At 41.0% G+C, this 19,664-nt stretch overlaps 4 protein-coding genes across 9 annotated transcripts in view; all 4 read right to left on the bottom strand.

Moving 5' to 3' along the window:
• Positions 1 to 322: 322 nt before the first annotated feature.
• LOC120727522 (probable G-protein coupled receptor 148) lies at positions 323 to 2,570 on the bottom strand. The gene is made up of 2 exons (XM_040021836.1): positions 2,458 to 2,570; positions 323 to 1,751 (listed from the first exon to the last, which is right to left on the bottom strand). Exon 2 carries the CDS (start codon positions 1,666 to 1,668, stop codon positions 706 to 708), a length of 963 nt encoding a protein of 320 aa, XP_039877770.1. The 5' UTR covers positions 1,669 to 1,751; positions 2,458 to 2,570; the 3' UTR covers positions 323 to 705.
• Positions 2,075 to 5,014, bottom strand: mterf4 (mitochondrial transcription termination factor 4). The gene is made up of 4 exons (XM_040021835.1): positions 4,897 to 5,014; positions 4,222 to 4,633; positions 3,937 to 4,121; positions 2,075 to 3,410 (listed from the first exon to the last, which is right to left on the bottom strand). The coding sequence occupies exons 1-4, from the start codon at positions 4,921 to 4,923 to the stop codon at positions 3,027 to 3,029; spliced, it is 1,008 nt and encodes a 335-aa protein (XP_039877769.1). The 5' UTR covers positions 4,924 to 5,014; the 3' UTR covers positions 2,075 to 3,026.
• Positions 5,015 to 6,088: 1,074 nt separating this feature from the next.
• pask (PAS domain containing serine/threonine kinase) lies at positions 6,089 to 14,902 on the bottom strand. 3 transcript variants are annotated; one of them, XM_040021828.1, is made up of 21 exons: positions 14,485 to 14,902; positions 14,105 to 14,341; positions 13,702 to 13,925; positions 13,418 to 13,588; positions 13,162 to 13,296; positions 12,947 to 13,081; positions 12,605 to 12,767; positions 12,120 to 12,292; positions 11,906 to 12,035; positions 11,636 to 11,807; positions 10,229 to 10,461; positions 10,010 to 10,139; positions 8,950 to 9,503; positions 8,721 to 8,863; positions 8,421 to 8,588; positions 8,185 to 8,310; positions 7,939 to 8,073; positions 7,630 to 7,829; positions 7,208 to 7,341; positions 6,956 to 7,105; positions 6,089 to 6,654 (listed from the first exon to the last, which is right to left on the bottom strand). In XM_040021828.1, exons 2-21 carry the CDS (start codon positions 14,307 to 14,309, stop codon positions 6,485 to 6,487), a joined length of 3,651 nt encoding a protein of 1,216 aa, XP_039877762.1. In that variant the 5' UTR covers positions 14,310 to 14,341; positions 14,485 to 14,902; the 3' UTR covers positions 6,089 to 6,484. The 3 variants fall into 3 exon arrangements, with proteins under 3 accessions (XP_039877762.1, XP_039877763.1, XP_039877764.1); XM_040021829.1 differs by having other exon boundaries at positions 14,105 to 14,206; positions 14,485 to 14,900; XM_040021830.1 differs by lacking the exon at positions 14,105 to 14,341 and having other exon boundaries at positions 14,485 to 14,900.
• Positions 14,903 to 16,331: 1,429 nt separating this feature from the next.
• kcnab1b (potassium voltage-gated channel, shaker-related subfamily, beta member 1 b) overlaps positions 16,332 to 19,664 on the bottom strand; it is a 43,841-nt gene continuing 40,508 nt past the window's right edge. For all 4 annotated transcript variants that reach the window (XM_040021824.1, XM_040021823.1, XM_040021826.1 and 1 more), the window contains 5 exons: positions 18,905 to 19,025; positions 18,732 to 18,826; positions 17,941 to 18,061; positions 17,731 to 17,819; positions 16,332 to 17,638 (listed from right to left, as the gene is read on the bottom strand). In XM_040021824.1, coding sequence (XP_039877758.1) covers positions 17,549 to 17,638; positions 17,731 to 17,819; positions 17,941 to 18,061; positions 18,732 to 18,826; positions 18,905 to 19,025 — 516 coding nt within the window. In that variant the 3' untranslated portion in view covers positions 16,332 to 17,548. The remainder of the gene's footprint in view (positions 17,639 to 17,730; positions 17,820 to 17,940; positions 18,062 to 18,731; positions 18,827 to 18,904; positions 19,026 to 19,664) is intronic.

Below are 19,664 nucleotides of genomic sequence, written 5' to 3'. Positions count from 1 at the left end.
AGTTCCATGTAAATGGGCAAATAAGATTAAGTAGAGTAGAGTGTTCTTTGGGGTAGAGGTGGTCCAGAGGCTTATGTAGAAAGGCAGTGTGAGGTTGTTTAGAGTGCAGGGATCCAGGCCATGAGGAAAGAACACATCTACTATCCTGTTGTGCTTTACAAGACGAAGGGACGAATGTGTCCCTCTGCTGTTAAGTTGCTGAACTGGTTACGGCCGCCTGCTGCCAGGATGCTCGACTCACCACTATCCATCACCCTTCTCGCCATATCGGATCATTGTAGATATCCAGCTTTAGTCAAACAAGGCTTTAAAAAAAACTAACACAGTTTAGTGCTTTATTACTTTAGTCATAAAACCGAGGCCCGGGATCGTGTGTTACATAAATATGAAAGCAGGGAAGTTCAGCATCTTCTGACCGAGATCCACAGAGCAGCAACACAGTTCTCAACCCCTGACACAAACAGAGAAAGTAGAAAGAAATCCAATTGCTTTATACAAATAAAACATTGGCGATATTGCATTATTAATGTAGCTGGAACACAGAGTCTATGTTCTGGATTCGGTGAAATCTAACTCCTACAGACTAAACTATAAAATAAAATAAAATGCAGCGTTTCTCTATGACAGTTTGATTCTTGGCATTTTTACAGATCATGTAGATAAAACTCTGACCCTTTAGAAGTCGTTCAAAAACACAGCAGGTCTTTACGCAGCTGTGGCCTGGCTGAGTCTCCTGTGCTGGTGCAGCAGCAGCAGCATTACTGTGTCTGAGATCTCTCTGTACCTGATCCCATACAGGTAAGGAGCAAATACCCTGGGCAGCAACATAAAAACACACATATTGACTGTGGAGACCCACACGCGAACATCCTGAGGTATGTCTTTCCTGTCTATTAGAACGAGCTCCATGGTAAAAAGGAAGCCGGGGGCAAAGTAGAGGAGGAGCAGAACCCCGTGGGCCAGCAGGGTGACCCTGGCCCTGGAGAAGCGGTTATGCCAGATTCCCTGTGTCCTCGTTATCATGTAGAGGCGAATGTAGCAGTAAGAAATGAGCAGTGAACACATGAGTGCAGCTACGAAGAAATAGATGTAGATCCCAGTCATGTTCCTGGCCTGAATGAATCCAAGGGAGATGAGGACCAGACACACGGGTAGCTTTTCATGGAAGTTCCCACTCGCTACCTGCGTCTTGATCATCACTGTGAAAGGGTATATGGCTGCTAACACCCACACCCCCACCAGTATGCAGTAGGTACGGGAAGGTGGAATAACGTCACGGTAACGGAGAGGCCAGCGAACAGCAGCATAGGTGTCGACCACCATGAGCGTGACCGTGTAAATGGCACAGCAGTAGCTGGTGACAGTGAGAGTTGTGACCAGCTCACAACCCAACCATTGCATCGGCGCTCTCAAGGCGTTACAAATCAACGTGGCCAAGTTGAGGAGGACCAAAAACAGGTCGGCCACCAGGATGTTGGCCAGTAGCAGGTAACGCGTCTCCTGGCGGAGGGCACGGGATAGGAAAATGCTTACCAGGAGAACAGGGCTGGCCAGCAAGGTGGCAAGAGTGATGACTATTGTGGGGATCAAAAACAAATCCAGGTGCCATTTCTCCAGGACCTCCACCCACTCCTGCGTGATGTTTGAAATTGGTATCGGTGATGTCATTGTACCTGTGAGTCACGGAGGAAGTGCAGATGGCGACACAGGGGTGTTTTATGATCACAGTCCCTACTTTCTCCAGCCAAGTCCTGTGAAAGAAAAACACCATAAATCAATGTCCACAGCGCACTACATTTAATACAGGTGGGATACACCTCCACTCTAATCCACCCAGCGAATTTGAACTGGATGAGCAGGTAAGAAACTGTATAAATCAGCTAACTACATGCAAATATGGTTCGAGTCTATATTTATGCATTTGCGTAAAAGCTGCAACTTGCAAATTTTCACACAAGCAGCAAAGAGCAAATGTGATCTCTACATGAATAATATCTCTGTGTGTGTTTGATACAGTGATAACCTTGTTGGGCTGCAGGCTGGAAAAACAAAAACAAACAAACAAAAAAAACAGTAATGTCTAACACTTTAATGCTCCGGCTTTTTAAACATGCCATTTTTATTTTACAGTCCAGTCAAATTGTTTTAGTCTACTTAACAATTAAAATGAGCGGCCAGAAGCTTGTTGGCAGATTTCGAATATGAACGAATATTCAACAATGGACCCTGAACATCAACTTCTCTTCATGTACAATCTCACAAATCAGGTGCAACATCATGATTTCACTCAGCAAAAAATAAATAAAAATAACTAAGCTGAACACCACAACCGTGATAACCACGTTCCCAACCAAAATTTGTATACACTAAACAAAAAGAGCAAAACAAAACCCAGAAATGACTACATAAACATATTTATTGACAAATTATCGATTGAACAAAGGTGAGTGATCTTACCTGAGGCTCAAAAATGGAAAAAATTGCCTGTGGCGTGCATCCGTTAATGCTCAAATAAATAAAACGGTGCTCTGCAGCACTCATCTCACTGGACGGCTCTTTCTGAATGTACCCTTTGTTGACTCAGAGAGATAGTATAGGGGCTGCAGAGAGCTACAAACACTCAGCTGTCACGTAGTAACGAGGTGGAGCTCCCCACACCGTAGCTTTTATAGCGTTTTCTGCCCAGTAAATCGGATTGGTTTTCAAGAATTTATTTGACTTTATTCGAAAACTCACTTAAAGGGATTGGCAGTCATCTCCTGTTTTCAATACGACTCACAAGTCAAGCTTCTGAAATTCATTTAATTTATGCCATCAATGAAGGAAAGTCAAAAATATTAGTGACACATTTTTCCTCACCCAAAGTTAGACCTGACCCACAGTCTCACACCAACATCCTCACGTCTTACATCCTGATGAAACCACTAACATAAACCCCAGCAAAAGGCTCTCACTGTGTTCCCATGGGTTAATAATCTAAGGAACTTCCCTAAAAAGCAAAAAACAAAGACTGGTTCAACAAGCAGTCACTTCTTTCTCCTTTTCCCATATCCACTTTTTGCTTCTCTATCGTCATCATCATCATCGTCATCCTCATCGTCACTATCAGGTTCGGTCCTGCCCTGCTGCAGCTCCCCTTCCTGCCACTCCCTGGCTGCCAGTCTTTTAAACACGTCGTACTCCTCCGCTGATGTCTGGGCGACGTGCGCAAGGAAGGTGTCCTGATCAACATTAAGGACGCTGTCCAGATTGGGGTTGATGATCGTCGTCTGTCCTTTCTTGTCCGGGGTTTCATAGAGGCCCCGTCGCTCCAAGAAAGTGTGTCGACAGCGGATCTCATCCAGACTGTAACGAAACAGTCGGCACTTCACCATCTCCGCCTGTTTGACACCCATTCTGAAGTAGACGTACTGTGGAGAGAGGAGGTAAAATGTGCCGGTCAACACAGTTAGTACACAGTTTGACAACAGCTTTAAGTGGACAACATATAAAAGTGTGGACACAGGAGATACTCCTATTCCGAAACTCTGAGCTGATCTTAAGGACGGTATGCTTTCATGTGGGAAAGTGCAATGCGGATGCACACTGTCCCAATCTGCACTGTACAAAGAGACCTGCAGAAGTGCTCACAGGATTATAAAATGCAGATCTGAAAAAAAAAAATATATATATATACACACACAAATAACATTCAGTCTATTATTACTTGAATGGAGCTACTGAGCCCACTGTGCTCATCATCTTTGATAACTTATTCAAAACATCTAGGAATTCACATTTGCATCTTTTATGTAATAATATGGTAACCGTTGTTTGTTACACATTTGAATACACAGAACCCAAGTATAAGGTCTGTTTGGACAGGTCTGTTTGACAATCCAAACCAAAACCTAACAAAACCTAACAAAAAGCAGCAAACACAATTCACTTGCTCACCTGAAACTTGTACTCCAGCTGATCCAAGTTCTCCAGCACCACTGCTGGACAATCTCTGATGATGTCTGTGACCTGCTGGGAAGTAAACAGGCACTTCTCTTTGAGAAACATCACCACATTTTTTACTCTTTTCGAAGGCACAGTCAGGATCCTGGGGTAATGGGCCACCACCCTCTGAAGGCTGCCTACGGAGAAATAGAGTAAAATGCGGGTTTCATATATTTTCAGTAATTTTATGCCTGATCTAATGTAGAAAAAAAAAACTGCGCAAAGGCAACACCTTACCTTCAACTAAGCCTATTTTCCGCAGGTTGCTTATGCGCTGCTGCAGCTGTGCCTCTTTGATGGTGTAAAGTTCAGGACATTTCTCCAGGCACTTCTTCACACTCGACGGGTTGAGACCCAAGACAAACAGAGCTGTGAGGGTTGGTAGGATGTGTTTGGCAGAATCTCCTTTTCTGACATTGGCCAGAGACTCGTATATCTGCTCTGCCTGACTCTCTGTGAAGCCCATATCAATGAAAGAGCGCAGGGACAGCTCAATGACCGGGATCCCACTCGGAGGATTCAAGTCTTGACTGTGCTGTGTTGCCTGGTTGGTGAAGGAACAACACCATCTGGACTGGAGGTAGTATCTCCCAACCTGACGCGGACACAGTGTAGAGATGGTGGCATTTCTCACAGCCAACCGTAGTACCTGTGGAAAAATACACGCCTTTAAAACCCTCACAGACAGCAGCGGTAGAGGGGGCAGAAAATATGCTAACAAACTCCACCGTTATCATTAGCTCAAGTTAGCAGACGTGAAGGTTATAAATGTCAGTCTTTTCTTTTCTTTTCCTTCCTTTTTTTTTTTTTTTTTTACTGATGGGTCCATTCAGTTAAAAGTGTTGCACCTCTAATTATTTCTACTTCGAGGAAAAAGATACTAAATCGTAATAGTTTGTATTTATACTTCACCTGATTCACAGCAACACGGGTTCCCATGCTTCTCCGTTATCGAAATATTTCCGTCTTCCAACTTAAAGAGTACAAAGGTTCCGCTACGTGTGTATGTATATCAAAGACTGTAGAAAACAGTTTTTTCTACAGTCTTTGATATATATTCGGCTAGTCAAATATGATGGTGTGACCATGATTTAGAAATCTTATAAGACAGACATTTTCTTAATTAAATTGCCTGTGTCGTGCCAAAAAGTGATTCTCGATGGGTTTTTTTAAGCGTCTAATATCTTTGTTTCTATCCGTTTATAGACCGCAGTCATTAGGGTTTACATATAAAATAAAGAAATTACTTGTTTTATCCTTATGGCTCTGCGTGACTGTACTAATAAATTCAGTGCTTTTTGGAAACATGTTTTTAAACTCAATGACACCTTCAAACGTCACTTTACCAGGATCTAATTGCAGCTTGTGCATTGTGCCTCAAAGTTGCTTGATATAATTCGTGATTGACATATTTGACAGATTGTATTTCAACAATCATAGAGTCAACAGTCTAAATAGAGACTTTAGGGCACTTTTTGGCAGTGCTTTCCTGCCCTGAGTAACGATATGGTGCTCAATTCATGTTATCAATGTCATGAGTTAATCATTTTTAATTCCAAAACATATTTTCAGATGAGAATCAGCATGGTGAATGCAATCAGGATACATAAAAAAGTAAAGTCTGGGCTTTTTAAATGGTTCAGTGTTATTATAAGGACTTTTCAGGAACTCCTATCTTCACTTCACAGTGAAAATAAATCTTCAACTTTATTGGAATAGCTGACAGTCTGTAGCTAGTGTAATGTACTCATGATGAAATATTTGCAGTACCACCCTCCTCTCTACTTTGAAATAACGTGAAAGTCTGTGAAGGAAGTGGCAGCCTGTAAATAACAGCAGCTGTTAATCTGGCAGCTTTAACACCAGCTGGGAACCTAATAAATGTGTCCCCAACAAGTACTGCAGTCATTTAGTGTTTTGGATATAAATTTAAGTAGCAGTTACCTGACTGAAGAGAACATGCTTGTGGCAATACATTTATTGATGTATAAAAATAAATAGATAAATATCAGATATTCTTACAATTTTAATTAAAATATACAAGAATAAAACAATGAATATAAATTGCCCATTATTTAAAAAAAAAAAAAAAAAAAAAAAAAAAAAAAAAAAAAAAAAAAAGCTGGATCAAGAGTTTCTTTAACTTTAATGAGTTTGTGTGATTTCTCTGAGGTAACAGCTTATAGTTGTTGTGTTTTTGTAGTAAAGCTGGGTGATACTTTAAACTGTCACAATTTTTTTTTTGCTGCTTTAATTTTTCCTCAAACTGCAAAAAATAAATAAAACATTACATCCTGAACACAGAAACAAGCACAGTGTGACCGACCCATGATTAAGTCAGAAGTCTGTTTGTCTCATATTTAGTCCCGACAGCAGCGTCCCATCACTGAGGCACACTTCATTTTTCTTCAACATTTATATCTTTGTTCAGTGACTCCAGATAAAAAAAAAGTTGATTTGACAGTTCGCACGAAGGCTTCACTTTGTTTAAGCAGAGTCTTTAATCCTCAACGAGGTACTTATGCAGCTCCGATTTCAGGGCTGCGATCTCCAACCTCTCGTCCTCATCTTCCTCCTCGTCATCCTCAGGCAGAGTGTCATCCCCACCGCCTGAAAATGAGCTCTGCCCGATGTACGCCTTAGGACTGGATTCTTGGTGCTGCGGTAAACCTGATAAAAAGATCAGAGGCCCCAGTACATTAAAACATAGCTAACGATTGTCAACGAGGTTCTCAAACTGTGGTGCAGGTGGAAAAGGAAAAATATGAAGTTAAACTAAGTTGAATTTGTATTACATTTCAAGGGGGAAAAAAATATCAAAGTGGCCTGATGCTTATGCACTTATTTTATTGTTGCAGAGTGATGAGTATTAAGAGGTGTAAGGGATAAACTGTTTCCACCTCCTGAGGTGGGGAATATCAGAAAAAGTCTGACATCTACTAGTCCAACAGTACCATTTAAGAGTACTCACAGCAGCTCAGATTTTCAGGAACCACCTCTGCCCAGGTGTACTCTGATAGAGAAATGGGCTGGCTGATCCAGGACTGCAGCAGCAGCTGGTCTAAATCCATTCTGTGAGTTGGGTTAGGGTCAAGCAGCCCGTGTAATACATCATCCAGCTCTGAGAGAATACACAGAAAAACTTCAGAATCTGACTGGACAAAATTGTCTCTATAAACTCAAAGAATCATATTTTGTGAAATCACAACCAGCTGCTGTGTACCTGGAGAGAGATGATACGGGGGATTCAGTTTGGCATCCAGGATCTCACCCACGTCACAGAAGGGATTCTCGCTGAAAAGCAACGTATAGAGCAAAACCCCCAGAGACCACATCTCCAGCTCTGGACCCTCATAGCTACAAAAAGAAGCCCACTTATGAGAGAAGCCTACAATTATTAGCAAGTTAATTCAGTGCTGATGGCATATTCTCAAAATTGTATACTCTAGAGCTCAATTCATGAGTTCAATGGGTCATAAATGTAATCTAGGACTGTAAAAATAACTCTTAACTAGACTCTGCATTCAGATTCAATAATTTAAGTGACTTCTTTAAACAGAAGGATGCTATTTAACCTACATGTTTAATAAAATACATTAAAAAAAAAAAAAGGAAAAAGAGAATTAACAGATAGTGTATACTCACGGATTTCCCTGTAGCACCTCTGGGGAGCAGTACTCAAGGGTGCCACAGAAATTATAAAAGAGCTTCCCAGGAGTCATTATAGCAGCAGAGCCGAAGTCTATCAGTCGAATGTGAAAACATGTGTCAATTATGATGTTCTCATCTTTTATGTCCCTGTGAAGGATGTTCTTGGTCCTCAGATAGAAGACAGCTGCCACAATCTGCGAAGAGACAGACGCTGCACTTTAACAAAGAACAAATCAACACTTCATGTCACATTTATGAGCCCACTCGCCTGACACTGTTGTATTTTTCTGGCTGTGCGTGTACCTGTCTGAATATGTAGCTGGCAAGGGGCTCATCGAGCCTCAGCTGCATGTCTATAAACTCAAAAAGGTCCAAACCATCTCCGTGTTTCTCCATCACCATCTGAAAGTAACTCCCATTCTTAAACACCTCCAGCACCTAGTGACACCAACACAGGTGTATGATGTGAAGCAACACAGTTCACGATTAAAAACACATTATTTTGGTAACTTTTGCGACAGGGTCATGTGATGCAAACCGCACGGCGACCTTAACGATGTTATGGTGCGTCACTCGGGTCAGTATGGCGATCTCCTGGCTCACTCGCCCTAACATTGGGTCGTCTACCCAGCAGTCACTCACTATTCTGGCCTTGCTGATGAACTTCACAATCACCTGTAGGTTTTTAAAGTAGGTCATAAAGTCATCTTCTGCAAAAAACAAAACAAAAAAAAACTACATATACAAACAACAAACCCCCCCCCACCACCAAATATTTTTCTTACTTCTTGCCCATCGCAGCGCCTTTCTGCCTTCCAGACAAATCCAAAGGCTCCTTTACCAACAGCTTTGATCGGCTTGTACTCTTCTTCAAACTGTCCATCACAGGCTTTAGACTGCTCGAGGTCCATGGTGGAGCGCAATGCTTCCCCCTGACTGGCCTCACCAATCCTCTTCATGAAGAAACGAGTAAATGATCACCAAGTTACAAACACAACCGCCTCTAATGAAGTTTACATTAAAATATAAATAAGATAAAATCCATGCTTTATTGACCTAGACTTAAGATCATTACAGCCACTGACCTCTCCTAGACTGCCTGCTGTTTGGTCGTGCAGTGATTGATCCGTTTGTGACATCGCCCCCTGCTGGCTGAGTCTGCACATCCACATGCAGAAAATGGAGCTTCCGTCTGGGAGGTTTGTCCCGCACACATCACACAGCACATCTGCACACAAGCAGAGAAAAATACTTGTTGCTTTGCATTTGATTTTTAGGAGGAATCTAAAGTACAGTAAACAGTTTAACACCAACCTATTCTTGTGCCGTCTCTGTGGTATCCACTTCCTTCAAATTGCCCCTCCACTATACATGTGGCATCTGAGGACTGGTTGTGTCCATACACCTTCTGTTTCTTGGGAGTAGATGTGGCAGGCATATCTGCTAGTGACTGAATCCCAGTATTCACTTGTTCACAGCCCTCTTGGCCCTTTCCTTGATGAATTGCAGAGACAGCTTCCCAGTGAACCTGCTCATCCTTATGCTTTTCAAGTTTTTCAGGTGATTTGTTTCTGGCCTCCACAGCAGCAAAGTCCCCAGGCTCACTGGGCTCCGCTTCCTGGTCAGACAGCACCATGCATGGGGAGGGAGTCCGCAGGAGCTCAGCTGTATCGCATGATGCCACAGAGTGTGGGGCGTCATTGTTGCCTCCTCCACCACTGAGCAGCTCTACATTACCGCCCAGGTCTAGCTCCGCTAGGGCCCGGCTAACCAGATCACCATTGCTGTTTAGGTCCAGAAAGACACTGGCTGAGTCCACTGCTTGGGCTGGATCAGAACCACCGTGTTCACAGAAGCCAGAAGAAGACCTAGGAAATTAAATTAGAAAAACCAAAACATTGTTACATGAATACATGAAAAATATATTCATAAAGGAAGGAAACGTCTAAAGCTGAAATAAGGAAAGAAATGAATAAATGTTTGACAGTGGAATCAAATACTGTATTAAAAACACAGAGAAACACATCCAGGTGTTAGTATAGCAAATGATATGTGAAATGAATGTTTCTAGTTTTCTTTGAAGTCTAACTAAACAAAAAGGAAGCATACTCAATTGAAAAAGGCTTATACAATTGAAAAAGGTGCCGATCCACTAAAGACGCCAAAAATATGAATGAGACAGCATTTCTAAGCTACAGGCTGAAACTCGTCTGTTTCTTCCTGCCATTGTGCAATATTTTAAAGTATGATATACGTAACTGCGAGCGCTGACATTCTCATTAGCATCTTTAGATTCTTTGAAGTTTCAACCAAACACGTCAGAGACTTTCAGGGCCTCATCTTATCCACATAACTGAAAAATATCTCTCCTCACCGGCTCTCCATTGAGATGACTTCAAAGCTCGATTCCTCAAGCACAGAGGCAGATGAACGGTGATCTTTTCCTACATCAGGAGGTTTGTCATTGATCTTATCAACAGCATGTTCATTCCCAGCAGGACAGTCTAGAGAAGAAGAAAAACATTCATTGTACATTGTATTTATAGCTGAGCTCCATTTATGTAAAGAAAATATCAGCAGAGCTACGTCACACCTGGGATATTCTCAGGGGCGGGTTCATCTTTTTTCTGAACTTCACTGCCCGGCTGCTGTTCTCTCTTTTGGTGCGATGGTTGAGTGGGAACAGAGCGGCAGGCGTCGTCATCTGGAAGTTCCACCCAGGTAAATGTCTTGAGGAGTGCCTGAGTAGTATCCACACTGTCTATCTGACTACAGCATGGTGCTACCTGAGCTGCTTCTTCCATCAGCTCTGCAGTGTTATTGGCCCTGAGGAAAGACAGGCCGTTTCAATCCAATTCTTTTCTTTCCATGCCAACACAAGAAAGCTACAGGCAAACTCCAGCGGCAAAATATTTACTGAAAACGTATCTGAAGTCTCTCCTAGGAAATCAAAAATGTATATGCAAAACTGCAATCTATGCTGTGGATGTCTTGTTTTTTGGGGTTGGTGCAAGTGTAAAACACAAAGCACTTCACCTTACAAGCACTGGTAATAGCATATACAAGAACGAATGCCTTAACTCCCAGCTAATTTGTCTCTGCAGTTACATTTTTAGTGAGTGAATAAGTCTTTGCCTGTTTATTTCCCCCACAGGCTGAAGATTTAGGACTTATGCAAGTTTCTATCTGCATGCTGTAAATTGTAAATGCTTAGCTTAAATAAAAGCTCAGTACTGAAATACATATTTTGTATAAAAGGTTGGTAAACAATAATATTCAGTTGGAACAACTTAACGATGTATTACTATTTCTTCAAATTATAAATAAGAGGCACTATATTAGAAATCTCTACTTTTTTTAAATTTATTTTTTAAATACCAGGCATGCTGTGACATTATTTGTCCAACAGATGGCAAACGAGAGGCCTTTTAACACACTTAACCCACACTGAGATATTCCAGCATCACAATCATTCATGAATCAATCATGACTGTGAAATTTGGGGAAAACATTCCAGTCACAAAAGCTTTACGAGTCTAATTCAGATACAAGTTTTAGGGGGGAAAACAATAACAGCAGAAAGGACAGAAACGATGAGCAGTCACAGCTGATCTAACTGGGGAAAATGTAATTAGTGTTTCAGTGTCTATTGAGTAGTTGGAGACACAGTGAGACCATCAGGCTTGACCAGTGAGTTGGAGTGCTTCCAGATTTACTGCAAAGCACATTAAATATACATGCAGCCTGCGGCTTTAAGGCACCTGATTGTCGCAACAGCAGCTTTTGTCTGTCCAGCATTTCAGAGTACACAAACCCATTCTGTTTAAAGTCTACAGTGAATTTGAATATCTGCTGGCATAAAACCTCCTGTCAGAATTAATCACCATCATATCCAAGGCTACTAAAAGCCTCGGATATGACTTACCAGATAAAATCATTGATACACATTAAAATCACGGAGCCTGTGAGCTGGACGATTTTAATGTGCCCGCGTACTTACGTAACCACACGTGTTGAGGTGACTGCAGGAGGGGAGAGGGCAGACAGAGCGCTGCCCTGTTTATCCAGCATCATGCTGGTGCCAGTGAAGATCCTGCCTCTCCCTGCTGAAGTCCTTTCCAGAGCTGCTCGGTGCACCATGGCCATGTCTCCTGCCACTAGTGAGGATGGGTCTAAAATTGAAATAAGAAACTATTAAGTGATGCACAGTGCAAACAAATAATACTGCATGACAGGTAAAAATAAGTACCTTACATATTCCAACACTCACCATATTTTCCTGATATCCTGGATGCTGCAGGACTTTTAGAGGCCTTTGCATGAGAATCAGAGAAGGATCTGGTCTTTCTGTCCGAGTCCGACATCCACCCATAGAAACCGGGCATCAGGAAAGTGATGTTCTATAGATAACAAAACAGCAATATCTATGAGGATTGGATGGTCCTCAGTCCAAACATCCACGTTCAGTGGTTACATTGGCTGACCTTCCCCAGCAGCTCGTCCTTGCTGTAGCCAAACAGACTGAGGGCCAGGTGGCTGTGGATGCTGATGATAGAACCATCAGTGTGGAGCAGAAGGAGACCGCTGACAGGAGCAAACACCCAAACTGTTCCAGAGTATTCTAGGGCTGGGCTGACAGTGCTGTCCACATTGACATCTGTGAAAGTCCAAGCGTACGTTCAAAGTGCACAATTAGTGCACAATTAGTTAAAGAAAGCATAAGTGATATATAAAAGCAGATGACGGGGGGGGGGCATATTAGTACATTTCCAACTTTAAATTGTCCAGGAAAAGCCCCAAAATGTAAAACCTACACCTCTATTGGACTGCAAGAAGTTTAAATGTTAATTGGAGTGTACAGCACAACACAGTGTGTGGGTGCATAACCCACACACCCACTGGGTGCACAACAGTGAGTGTGTTTTTAATCTATTGGTCATAGCTTTGTCCTACAATTTAAGCCAACTACCTGATGAGGATGACATTTCAAGGCTGTCATTGAGGTATATGTAGCCAGTCCCATTAAGCTGGTGTTGGGGTTTCCCACACTGCACCGCCCCTTGAAGTTTAACACACAGCGGGACTGCTGCACCTTCTCTGCTTCTACCACACACTCGCTGAACCCTCAGCATCTGAAAGCAGATAGAAAAAAAAAATTGTACTACAGAAATATTTAAAAAGGGATATAATTTTCTTTTTATCCATTCTGCCAAAATGTCAGAGCAGCACATTGATAAAAAGGGTCTCGGAAGCAGAGGTTAAAATTCAGAGTTTTCCTTAGCTGAGCAGAGCAGTTCAAAAGTGTGCTTACTTTGGGCAGTGCATGACTGCGGAGGGGGATTTGTAAAGAGGGGATTAGCTCCTTCACAAAAACTCCTTTTAACTCCTCGGGATGATGGTATCCATGGAGATGGGCAAATGCCAAATCACAGGTTAGGATTCTGCCCTGAAAGTGAAAAATGTACACGTCTATGGCTAGGCATTACTTTACATTTGTAAAAGAACGCTAAATAAGGGTGTACTTACATCTCTTGAGAAGGACAAAAAGGAAGACATCCTTTCTACATTTTCCATCACGAGAAGGAGGTGCTCTTCATTCTGTGACTGTCTGTAGGTGTACACAGACACTGGCACCTCTCCAGATAAAGTCAGGGCATCCACCTGCCAAAACACAAACAAACAAAGAAAAAAAAAACCCCAAAACAAATGAAATGAATAAATCTATGGTGTAGATTAAAGAAATCTGACTCAATGGCTCATGCTGTTTTAAGTAATTTCATACCACTTTTCCAGACACTGCTACAACAGTCCCATCGACTAGTGGAAAATCCTCTTCCAGTGCTTCTTCCAGGACCTGACTGGTTTTCTTTAAGAGGGAGGGCAGCTTTTTTCCAATGAGCTCTTCAGTTGTGCACTCAAACAGCTTGCAGGCTTGTTCATTTGCTGACAAAACCTGAAATTAAAATAAATAAATAATTAATAAAGTAAACAGTTCATACAGTTGAAATGCTGGTTATCCTGTGCTGCAAAGCAACCTCCCTCCACATTAAGTCAACAACACAGTACCTTTTTAGTTTTATGGTTGACAGTTAGAATGACTTTGTTTGGGTTGAAGGCAGAGGGATACCCCGGCAGGCCAAAGTCACCAGACATTAGCTGACTGAAGAGCATCTCCTCTCTCTCTGACATAGTAGACAAGTGTGGCAAGGAACCAGCTTGAGAAGAAGGAAGCAAACTACACATCTGGCGGTTTTTTGTGGCCACAGAAGATCCAATGTCAAAATGATCACCTGTAGGAAAAAGTGGTGTTATAAGCTGATTTAAATACAATTTATTCCCCTTAGTTTAAGAACACAAGCCAATCAAAACCGTCAGTGATGGGGGTGGGGGCGTCATATCAAAACTGACTTGATATGAATTTATTAGCACAGCATTTCTGTTGGTTGTAATCAACACAGCTGAAATTTACCTGTCAGGGAAGCCGGATCATAACGACGCTGAAAGGCTAAAAGCCTCTCCTTGTACAGAGGTCTGCGAGTACACGGGTAAGACCTGTTCAGGTCAAAGTCATCTTCCAGGTGACCAGACGAGAAGTCGGGAACCACACAAATAGTTTGTCCTTTAACAACGACGCTTCGCGAAGCCGCAAAACGATTCTCAGTTGACAGCGACATTGTTGCTGTTATGTAGCTCGCGTTGATAATAGCTGACTCAAGTATAAATGACAGAGAATCAGTGGTTGCAGCAATTACAGCTTAATATCACAGGCTAACTCTGCAGTTTATGCAACAGGACATGATTTATTGATAATATCCACGCTGCTCAGATACTGCAGCATTCAAGACTCACCTCAGCTCGTTTCCTAGTTGTTAGGCACGGCTGTTTGAGTTAATGCCAGTTGACAAGGTAACGTTACCTGCACTGCGCACTGTGGCTAACTAGCCATTTGCTAACTTGCTACTGCAAGTTAGCAATGAAATTGTTAGCGCTGCTAACAATTTCACTGCTGCACGGTCAGTTCTGATTTGTGTTAAATTACCGACGTTTTAGGCTATACCCGGAGTCGACGTCAGCATCCAAGCAAGTCAGCCTCGGTTAAAAGTACATTTTATTAACGTGATATTATTTCGCTCAATGCAACAATGTCTTTTGTAAACCGCGGGCTTCAAGCGTCAGTGGAGTAGATGATTTCAGGACGTCGTCTGGAGCCAATCAAACGTCCAGCTACGAACCAGGAAAAGTTCATTGGATAATTAACCCGGAACAGCCCGCCTTTGTTACCATGGCAGCACAGTCACGCAAAAATAATTACTGCTGCATTCAAGTGGAGTGTGATTAACCGAAATAAAGGGCTTCACGTAAACGGTCTCTCTCTCTCTCACACACACATACATATACACATATAGATATCTCTCTCTCTCTCTCTATGTATATATATATATATATATATATATATACACATACGTATACATATATATATAGATATAGATATATATATACACACACATATATATATAGATATATAGATATATAGAAAGAAGGACTCATCCAGGCTGGAAAAACTGATCAGGAAGGCTAGCTCTGTGGTCGGCATGAAGCTGGACACTCTGGTGACAGTGGCAGAGAAAAGGACACTAAAGAAACTGCTGGACATTATGGACAATGCTGGGCATCCTCTGCACACGGCCATAACCAACCAGAAGAGTCTGTTCAGTGACAGGTTGCTTCTCCCAAAGACAAGAACCAACAGACTTAAAATCTCCTTTGTCCCACACGCCATCAGACTGTTTAACTCCTCTCTGGAGGGGAGAGGGAGGGGAGACAGGAGGACAAAGGAGGGGGGAACAACTAGGCTGTAGTGCCTCTTCACTTCACTGTGCAATTACCTTTTGTGCAATACTTTTTGTTAATAGTCAACGGTGCAATAGACTCCATACTTGAAATGTGCAATTCACTTGTATTTTTATTTTTATTTTATTCCTATTTATTCTATTTATCCCCTTCGTATATTTTATCTATATATGTCTTTGTATTTATATATATATATATATAGAGGAGGGAAGCCACTCTTCGATTTTGTGTGTGTTTCCGTGCGATTACGTGGAAACAACATGTGTGTGTGTGTGTGTGTGTGTATATATATATACACACACACACACACACATGTTGTTTCCACGTAATCGCACGGAAACACACACAAAATCGAAGAGTGGCTTCCCTCCTCTATATATATATTTGTGTGTGTGTGTGTGTATATATATATACACACACACACACACACATGTTGTTTCCACGTAATCGCACGGAAACACACACAAAATCGAAGAGTGGCTTCCCTCCTCTGGAAACAGGAAAATCGCATTAGCATGACAAATAAAATAAAAGAAATAAAATACCGTAAATGAATGAGTAAATTAAAGCTTATGCAATTTCTAGAGGGAAAACATTATCATTATTTTAATATAAAGCGAGAAAATCTAAATTTACGCTAAGGGCAAATAAATACATAAATAACTAAAACAAAACAAAACAAAACAAACAAAACAGCAGAAGCATGAGAGTATTTTGTTTAAATTGCAGTTTATATTCTAAGTAAGGGAACAATATTTGATGTATTGACATTTGTTTAAAAAAACCTAAGGCATCCATAACATCAATAGAAAAATAATTATATACATTTAAAACATATCACATCAGAATGATTAACTTTTTTTATTTTCATGTATCTGATGAACAACACCAAAGTACATGTCTGAACAAACATAACAAAGATAATCCCATTACATAAAGCTGGCATCTGGGAGAAGTTGGGCAAAAATTCAGCAAGTTCCAGGTGCAGTTACTGCAGGGGTCCATATGGTGTCATTTTTTCATTTTATTTATTTTTTCTCTTCACTAGCTACATGGCTTTTCGTTTGTTCAATTCACAAGCACCCCCTTAGACTAGACAAATGTTTTAGTCACAACAAAAAACAAAGTTGAACGAATCAGACATGATCACTACTGACAGGAAGTCCAGCAGAGAACAAACTGAAAGGGGTCAAAGGGACGCAGTAGGAAAGTACCCTCTGAGGTGCTTTTGCATAAGTGAAACTGACCAAAATAAAAAATAAAAAAAATATAAGGAGGCAGAAATCTCATTCTGACATAGCTGCTTATTAAGGATATATATTTATATATAACAGTCTGTACAGATGTTTTGAAACATGTTTTTGTTAGAATTAGCTCTCATGGTATTAGCGAAAAATGCTGTGAGCAGAATTTCAGTTCATTCAGTACTGAAACAGTTTATCATGATGACGGACCAGCTCCAGCTGCAACCACGACTGTTCATCCAGTTTGCTGACACCAGGCCCAATTTTTTTTGCACTCCAAAACACATCTAGTACATTTGACTTCTGTAATGCACACATTTTGATACATATCCTCTTTTGCTTTGCAGTTGGTGTACTTACTGAGCTTTATGCGATGCTTATGGGGTAGCATATTCCTCTAAGTTTTTGCTTCTCCTACACTGAGAGTAATTTGAACAAACAGTATGTTGAAATTAAATAATGTTTTTCTTCTTATGAATTTGTGGTTCAGCACCTCCTGCAATGTTTGTAAGAGTGGAAGAAGTTTTCACACTAGCAATTATCTCACTGGATCCTTTGTCTTTGTTTTGTTTACTCCAGTGGCTGGCTACTTTAGCTGTAGCATGCATGCTTTGTCAAGTAGCTCACTTTACGCTAATGAGTACTGGTTGAAGGAGCAAAGCATAACGCATTACATAGTCACACAAACACACACACACGCACACACATACATAGTCATACGCACACGCAAGCATCTTGGGCACACCCTGTGGTGCCATGGCTGTGAAAAGTGAGCTTTGATAAGCTTTGGGAGCATAGTTCACTAAAACATGTCCATCCTAATGGTGGTAGTCTCTTTTACTATGTGGACGGTTGCCTAGTATATGATCCACCTCTGAGGCGATGCCTGCTGTCATCTTTGGAATCACCTAAAATGAACATGACATAGGAAAAGTACGTCATGATAACGCAGTGCCTCAAGACCAGCTAATGAAGAGATTACACTGACATGATGTTGTACCTGAATGGCTCCCAGGTTCTCTGTGAGCTGGCTTGGACTGGAGGACCCCAGAAGCACTGAGCTCACTCCCTCGTTCCTCAGGCACCAGGCTGAAGATCAGAGAAAGGAGAAATCTCAGACTTGCAATGAGGTATCAAAGGAGAAAGAACTTCCAAAGACATATATTTGCTTTGACAAAAAATAAAAGTTTAAGCAGACGCTATCTGTTACCTATGGCTAGCTGTGGCAAAGTGCATCCAAGCTTCTCCGCAATATGAGCCAGCTCTTTTAGTTTGGCTTGCTGTTTTCTCCCTTCCTCACTCACGATTTTCTCTCTCAACCACTGGTATGGCTACAGGAGCAGTGAAAGCAGATGTGTTAGATTTACATGCAAAGATAGGCAGATGATTATTCAGTTCTTGTATTGCTGGATTTTTCTGTTGCCTTTGACACAGCTGATCATAGTATCCTGATGTATAACTTCACTTAACATCTCTAGATCAGGTCTGGATTTGTTCCCTTTCTGTCTCTCTCAGTTGCTTCTGCTAATTTTGTGTCCTCAATTAATGAAACTTTATTAATCCTGCAGGAATTTCTTACATTATGTGGTTGACTGCTCCCACACACAAATAAACATTAAACAAATAAAACATTCACTCTATTAAAAAAAGTTCATTAATCATAAATACAAAATATATTAATTAATAATAATTAAAAAATAACATAAAAAAATTAAAAACATCCTGATTTCTATGGAGACCATAAGGTGTCGATGCCACCTGACAACTTTGTTCTCAGAGTAATTGAGAATCTTGGGCTCATTTCATCTTTAATTCTCCCATCTGTGAGAATTCTGGCTGTTATTTAGTTTTGATAAGCTAAACATGGCTTGTCTCAAATACACTGTCTCACTGTGAAATGGAAATGATCATACCTACTTTTAGTTTGTTTAGTTTGAACTGACATTGTCCCCAATATCAGTTCAAATATGTAGCACCACAGAGGTCAAATTTAACCTGTACCTTCATCGAGGCCCTGGAGGATTCTGGGATACCATTCTCGTACTTTCCTGTGATGATCCCACAGGCCAAAGGTGACCAAGAGACCACACCCACACCTGCAAGATCACAGTCACAATTAAGCAACAAGCAAATTAGGCAAATTTGATATTCAGAAAAATTTCCTTAAGACCTACCTATCTTATGGTAGAGCTCTGGAAGATGAGTTTCCACTTTTTCCCTCTGGAAGAAATGATACTCTGCCTGTTCACACACTGGTGGGATGAGATTGAACTGCCTGGCCACAGAATACGCTTCCTAAATGTGGAGCGGACAGAATGATGAGAATGGCAGAAAGTGATAAGGTAATGTGCAAGACTGACTCTTTGTATTTAATGACTTTTATCGCTCCGCTGTTCTTTGTATAGCACAAGGAAACTGCACATCTTTCACAGCGCTGACAGCTTCAGCAACAACAACAAAATTTAGACACTTTAGTCACTGAACTCTGTTCACATTTGTTTATCCATGCAAAACATCACATGTGAGGCTGATCATCAGAGTCAGTGGTCAGTCAGTTTCAACACTATGTTTTTTTTTTCTTTTTAGCCAAGCACATCCTAACCAGGGTTACTGCAGTAAAACTAAACAAAAAGCTACAACTAAAGTGTGAAGTTAGCAGAAATAAATTATAAACGATAATAACTGAAACAATGTTATGTACTCACAAAACTATCTAAAAGATTTTATTTTTTTAAATATAAAGGATATTTTCATAGTTTTAGTCATTGTAAATGGTACATCTATTTATTTAGACTTCAGCTAATTTAAAAACTACCTTCAATGAGTGATGCATTTATATTGTAATATCTATTTTGAATGGGAAATTTTTGCCCCTGATAAAACATTCTTTACATTTTTTAATGATTAAGAAAACTGAGGTTACCACAAGATAAC

This window comes from Simochromis diagramma, unplaced genomic scaffold (genome assembly GCF_900408965.1).
Source record: "Simochromis diagramma unplaced genomic scaffold, fSimDia1.1 OVJJ01000205.1, whole genome shotgun sequence".
Classification (NCBI taxonomy): Eukaryota; Metazoa; Chordata; class Actinopteri; order Cichliformes; family Cichlidae; genus Simochromis; species Simochromis diagramma.
The sequence above is the reverse complement of the archived record's forward strand: the minus strand, read 5'-3'. Positions and strand labels throughout refer to the sequence as shown.

What these genes read in the sequence shown, in the direction of transcription:
- LOC120727522 (XM_040021836.1), bottom strand. Translation starts at nt 1,668, where the DNA reads ATGACATCACCGATACCAATTTCAAACATCACGCAGGAGTGGGTGGAG.
- mterf4 (XM_040021835.1), bottom strand. Translation starts at nt 4,923, where the DNA reads ATGGGAACCCGTGTTGCTGTGAATCAG. An exon ending in CCCGTGTTGCTGTGAATCAG is followed by an intron (nt 4,634 to 4,896) that starts GTGAAGTATAAA and finishes ATTTTTCCACAG; the next exon opens with GTACTACGGTTGGCTGTGAG. An exon ending in AGCTGGAGTACAAGTTTCAG is followed by an intron (nt 3,411 to 3,936) that starts GTGAGCAAGTGA and finishes CTCTCTCCACAG; the next exon opens with TACGTCTACTTCAGAATGGG.
- pask (XM_040021828.1), bottom strand. Translation starts at nt 14,309, where the DNA reads ATGTCGCTGTCAACTGAGAATCGTTTTGCGGCTTCGCGAAGCGTCGTT. An exon ending in CGCCCCTGAGAATATCCCAG is followed by an intron (nt 10,140 to 10,228) that starts GTGTGACGTAGC and finishes CTTCTTCTCTAG; the next exon opens with ACTGTCCTGCTGGGAATGAA. An exon ending in CGCACCATAACATCGTTAAG is followed by an intron (nt 8,074 to 8,184) that starts GTCGCCGTGCGG and finishes TGGTGTCACTAG; the next exon opens with GTGCTGGAGGTGTTTAAGAA.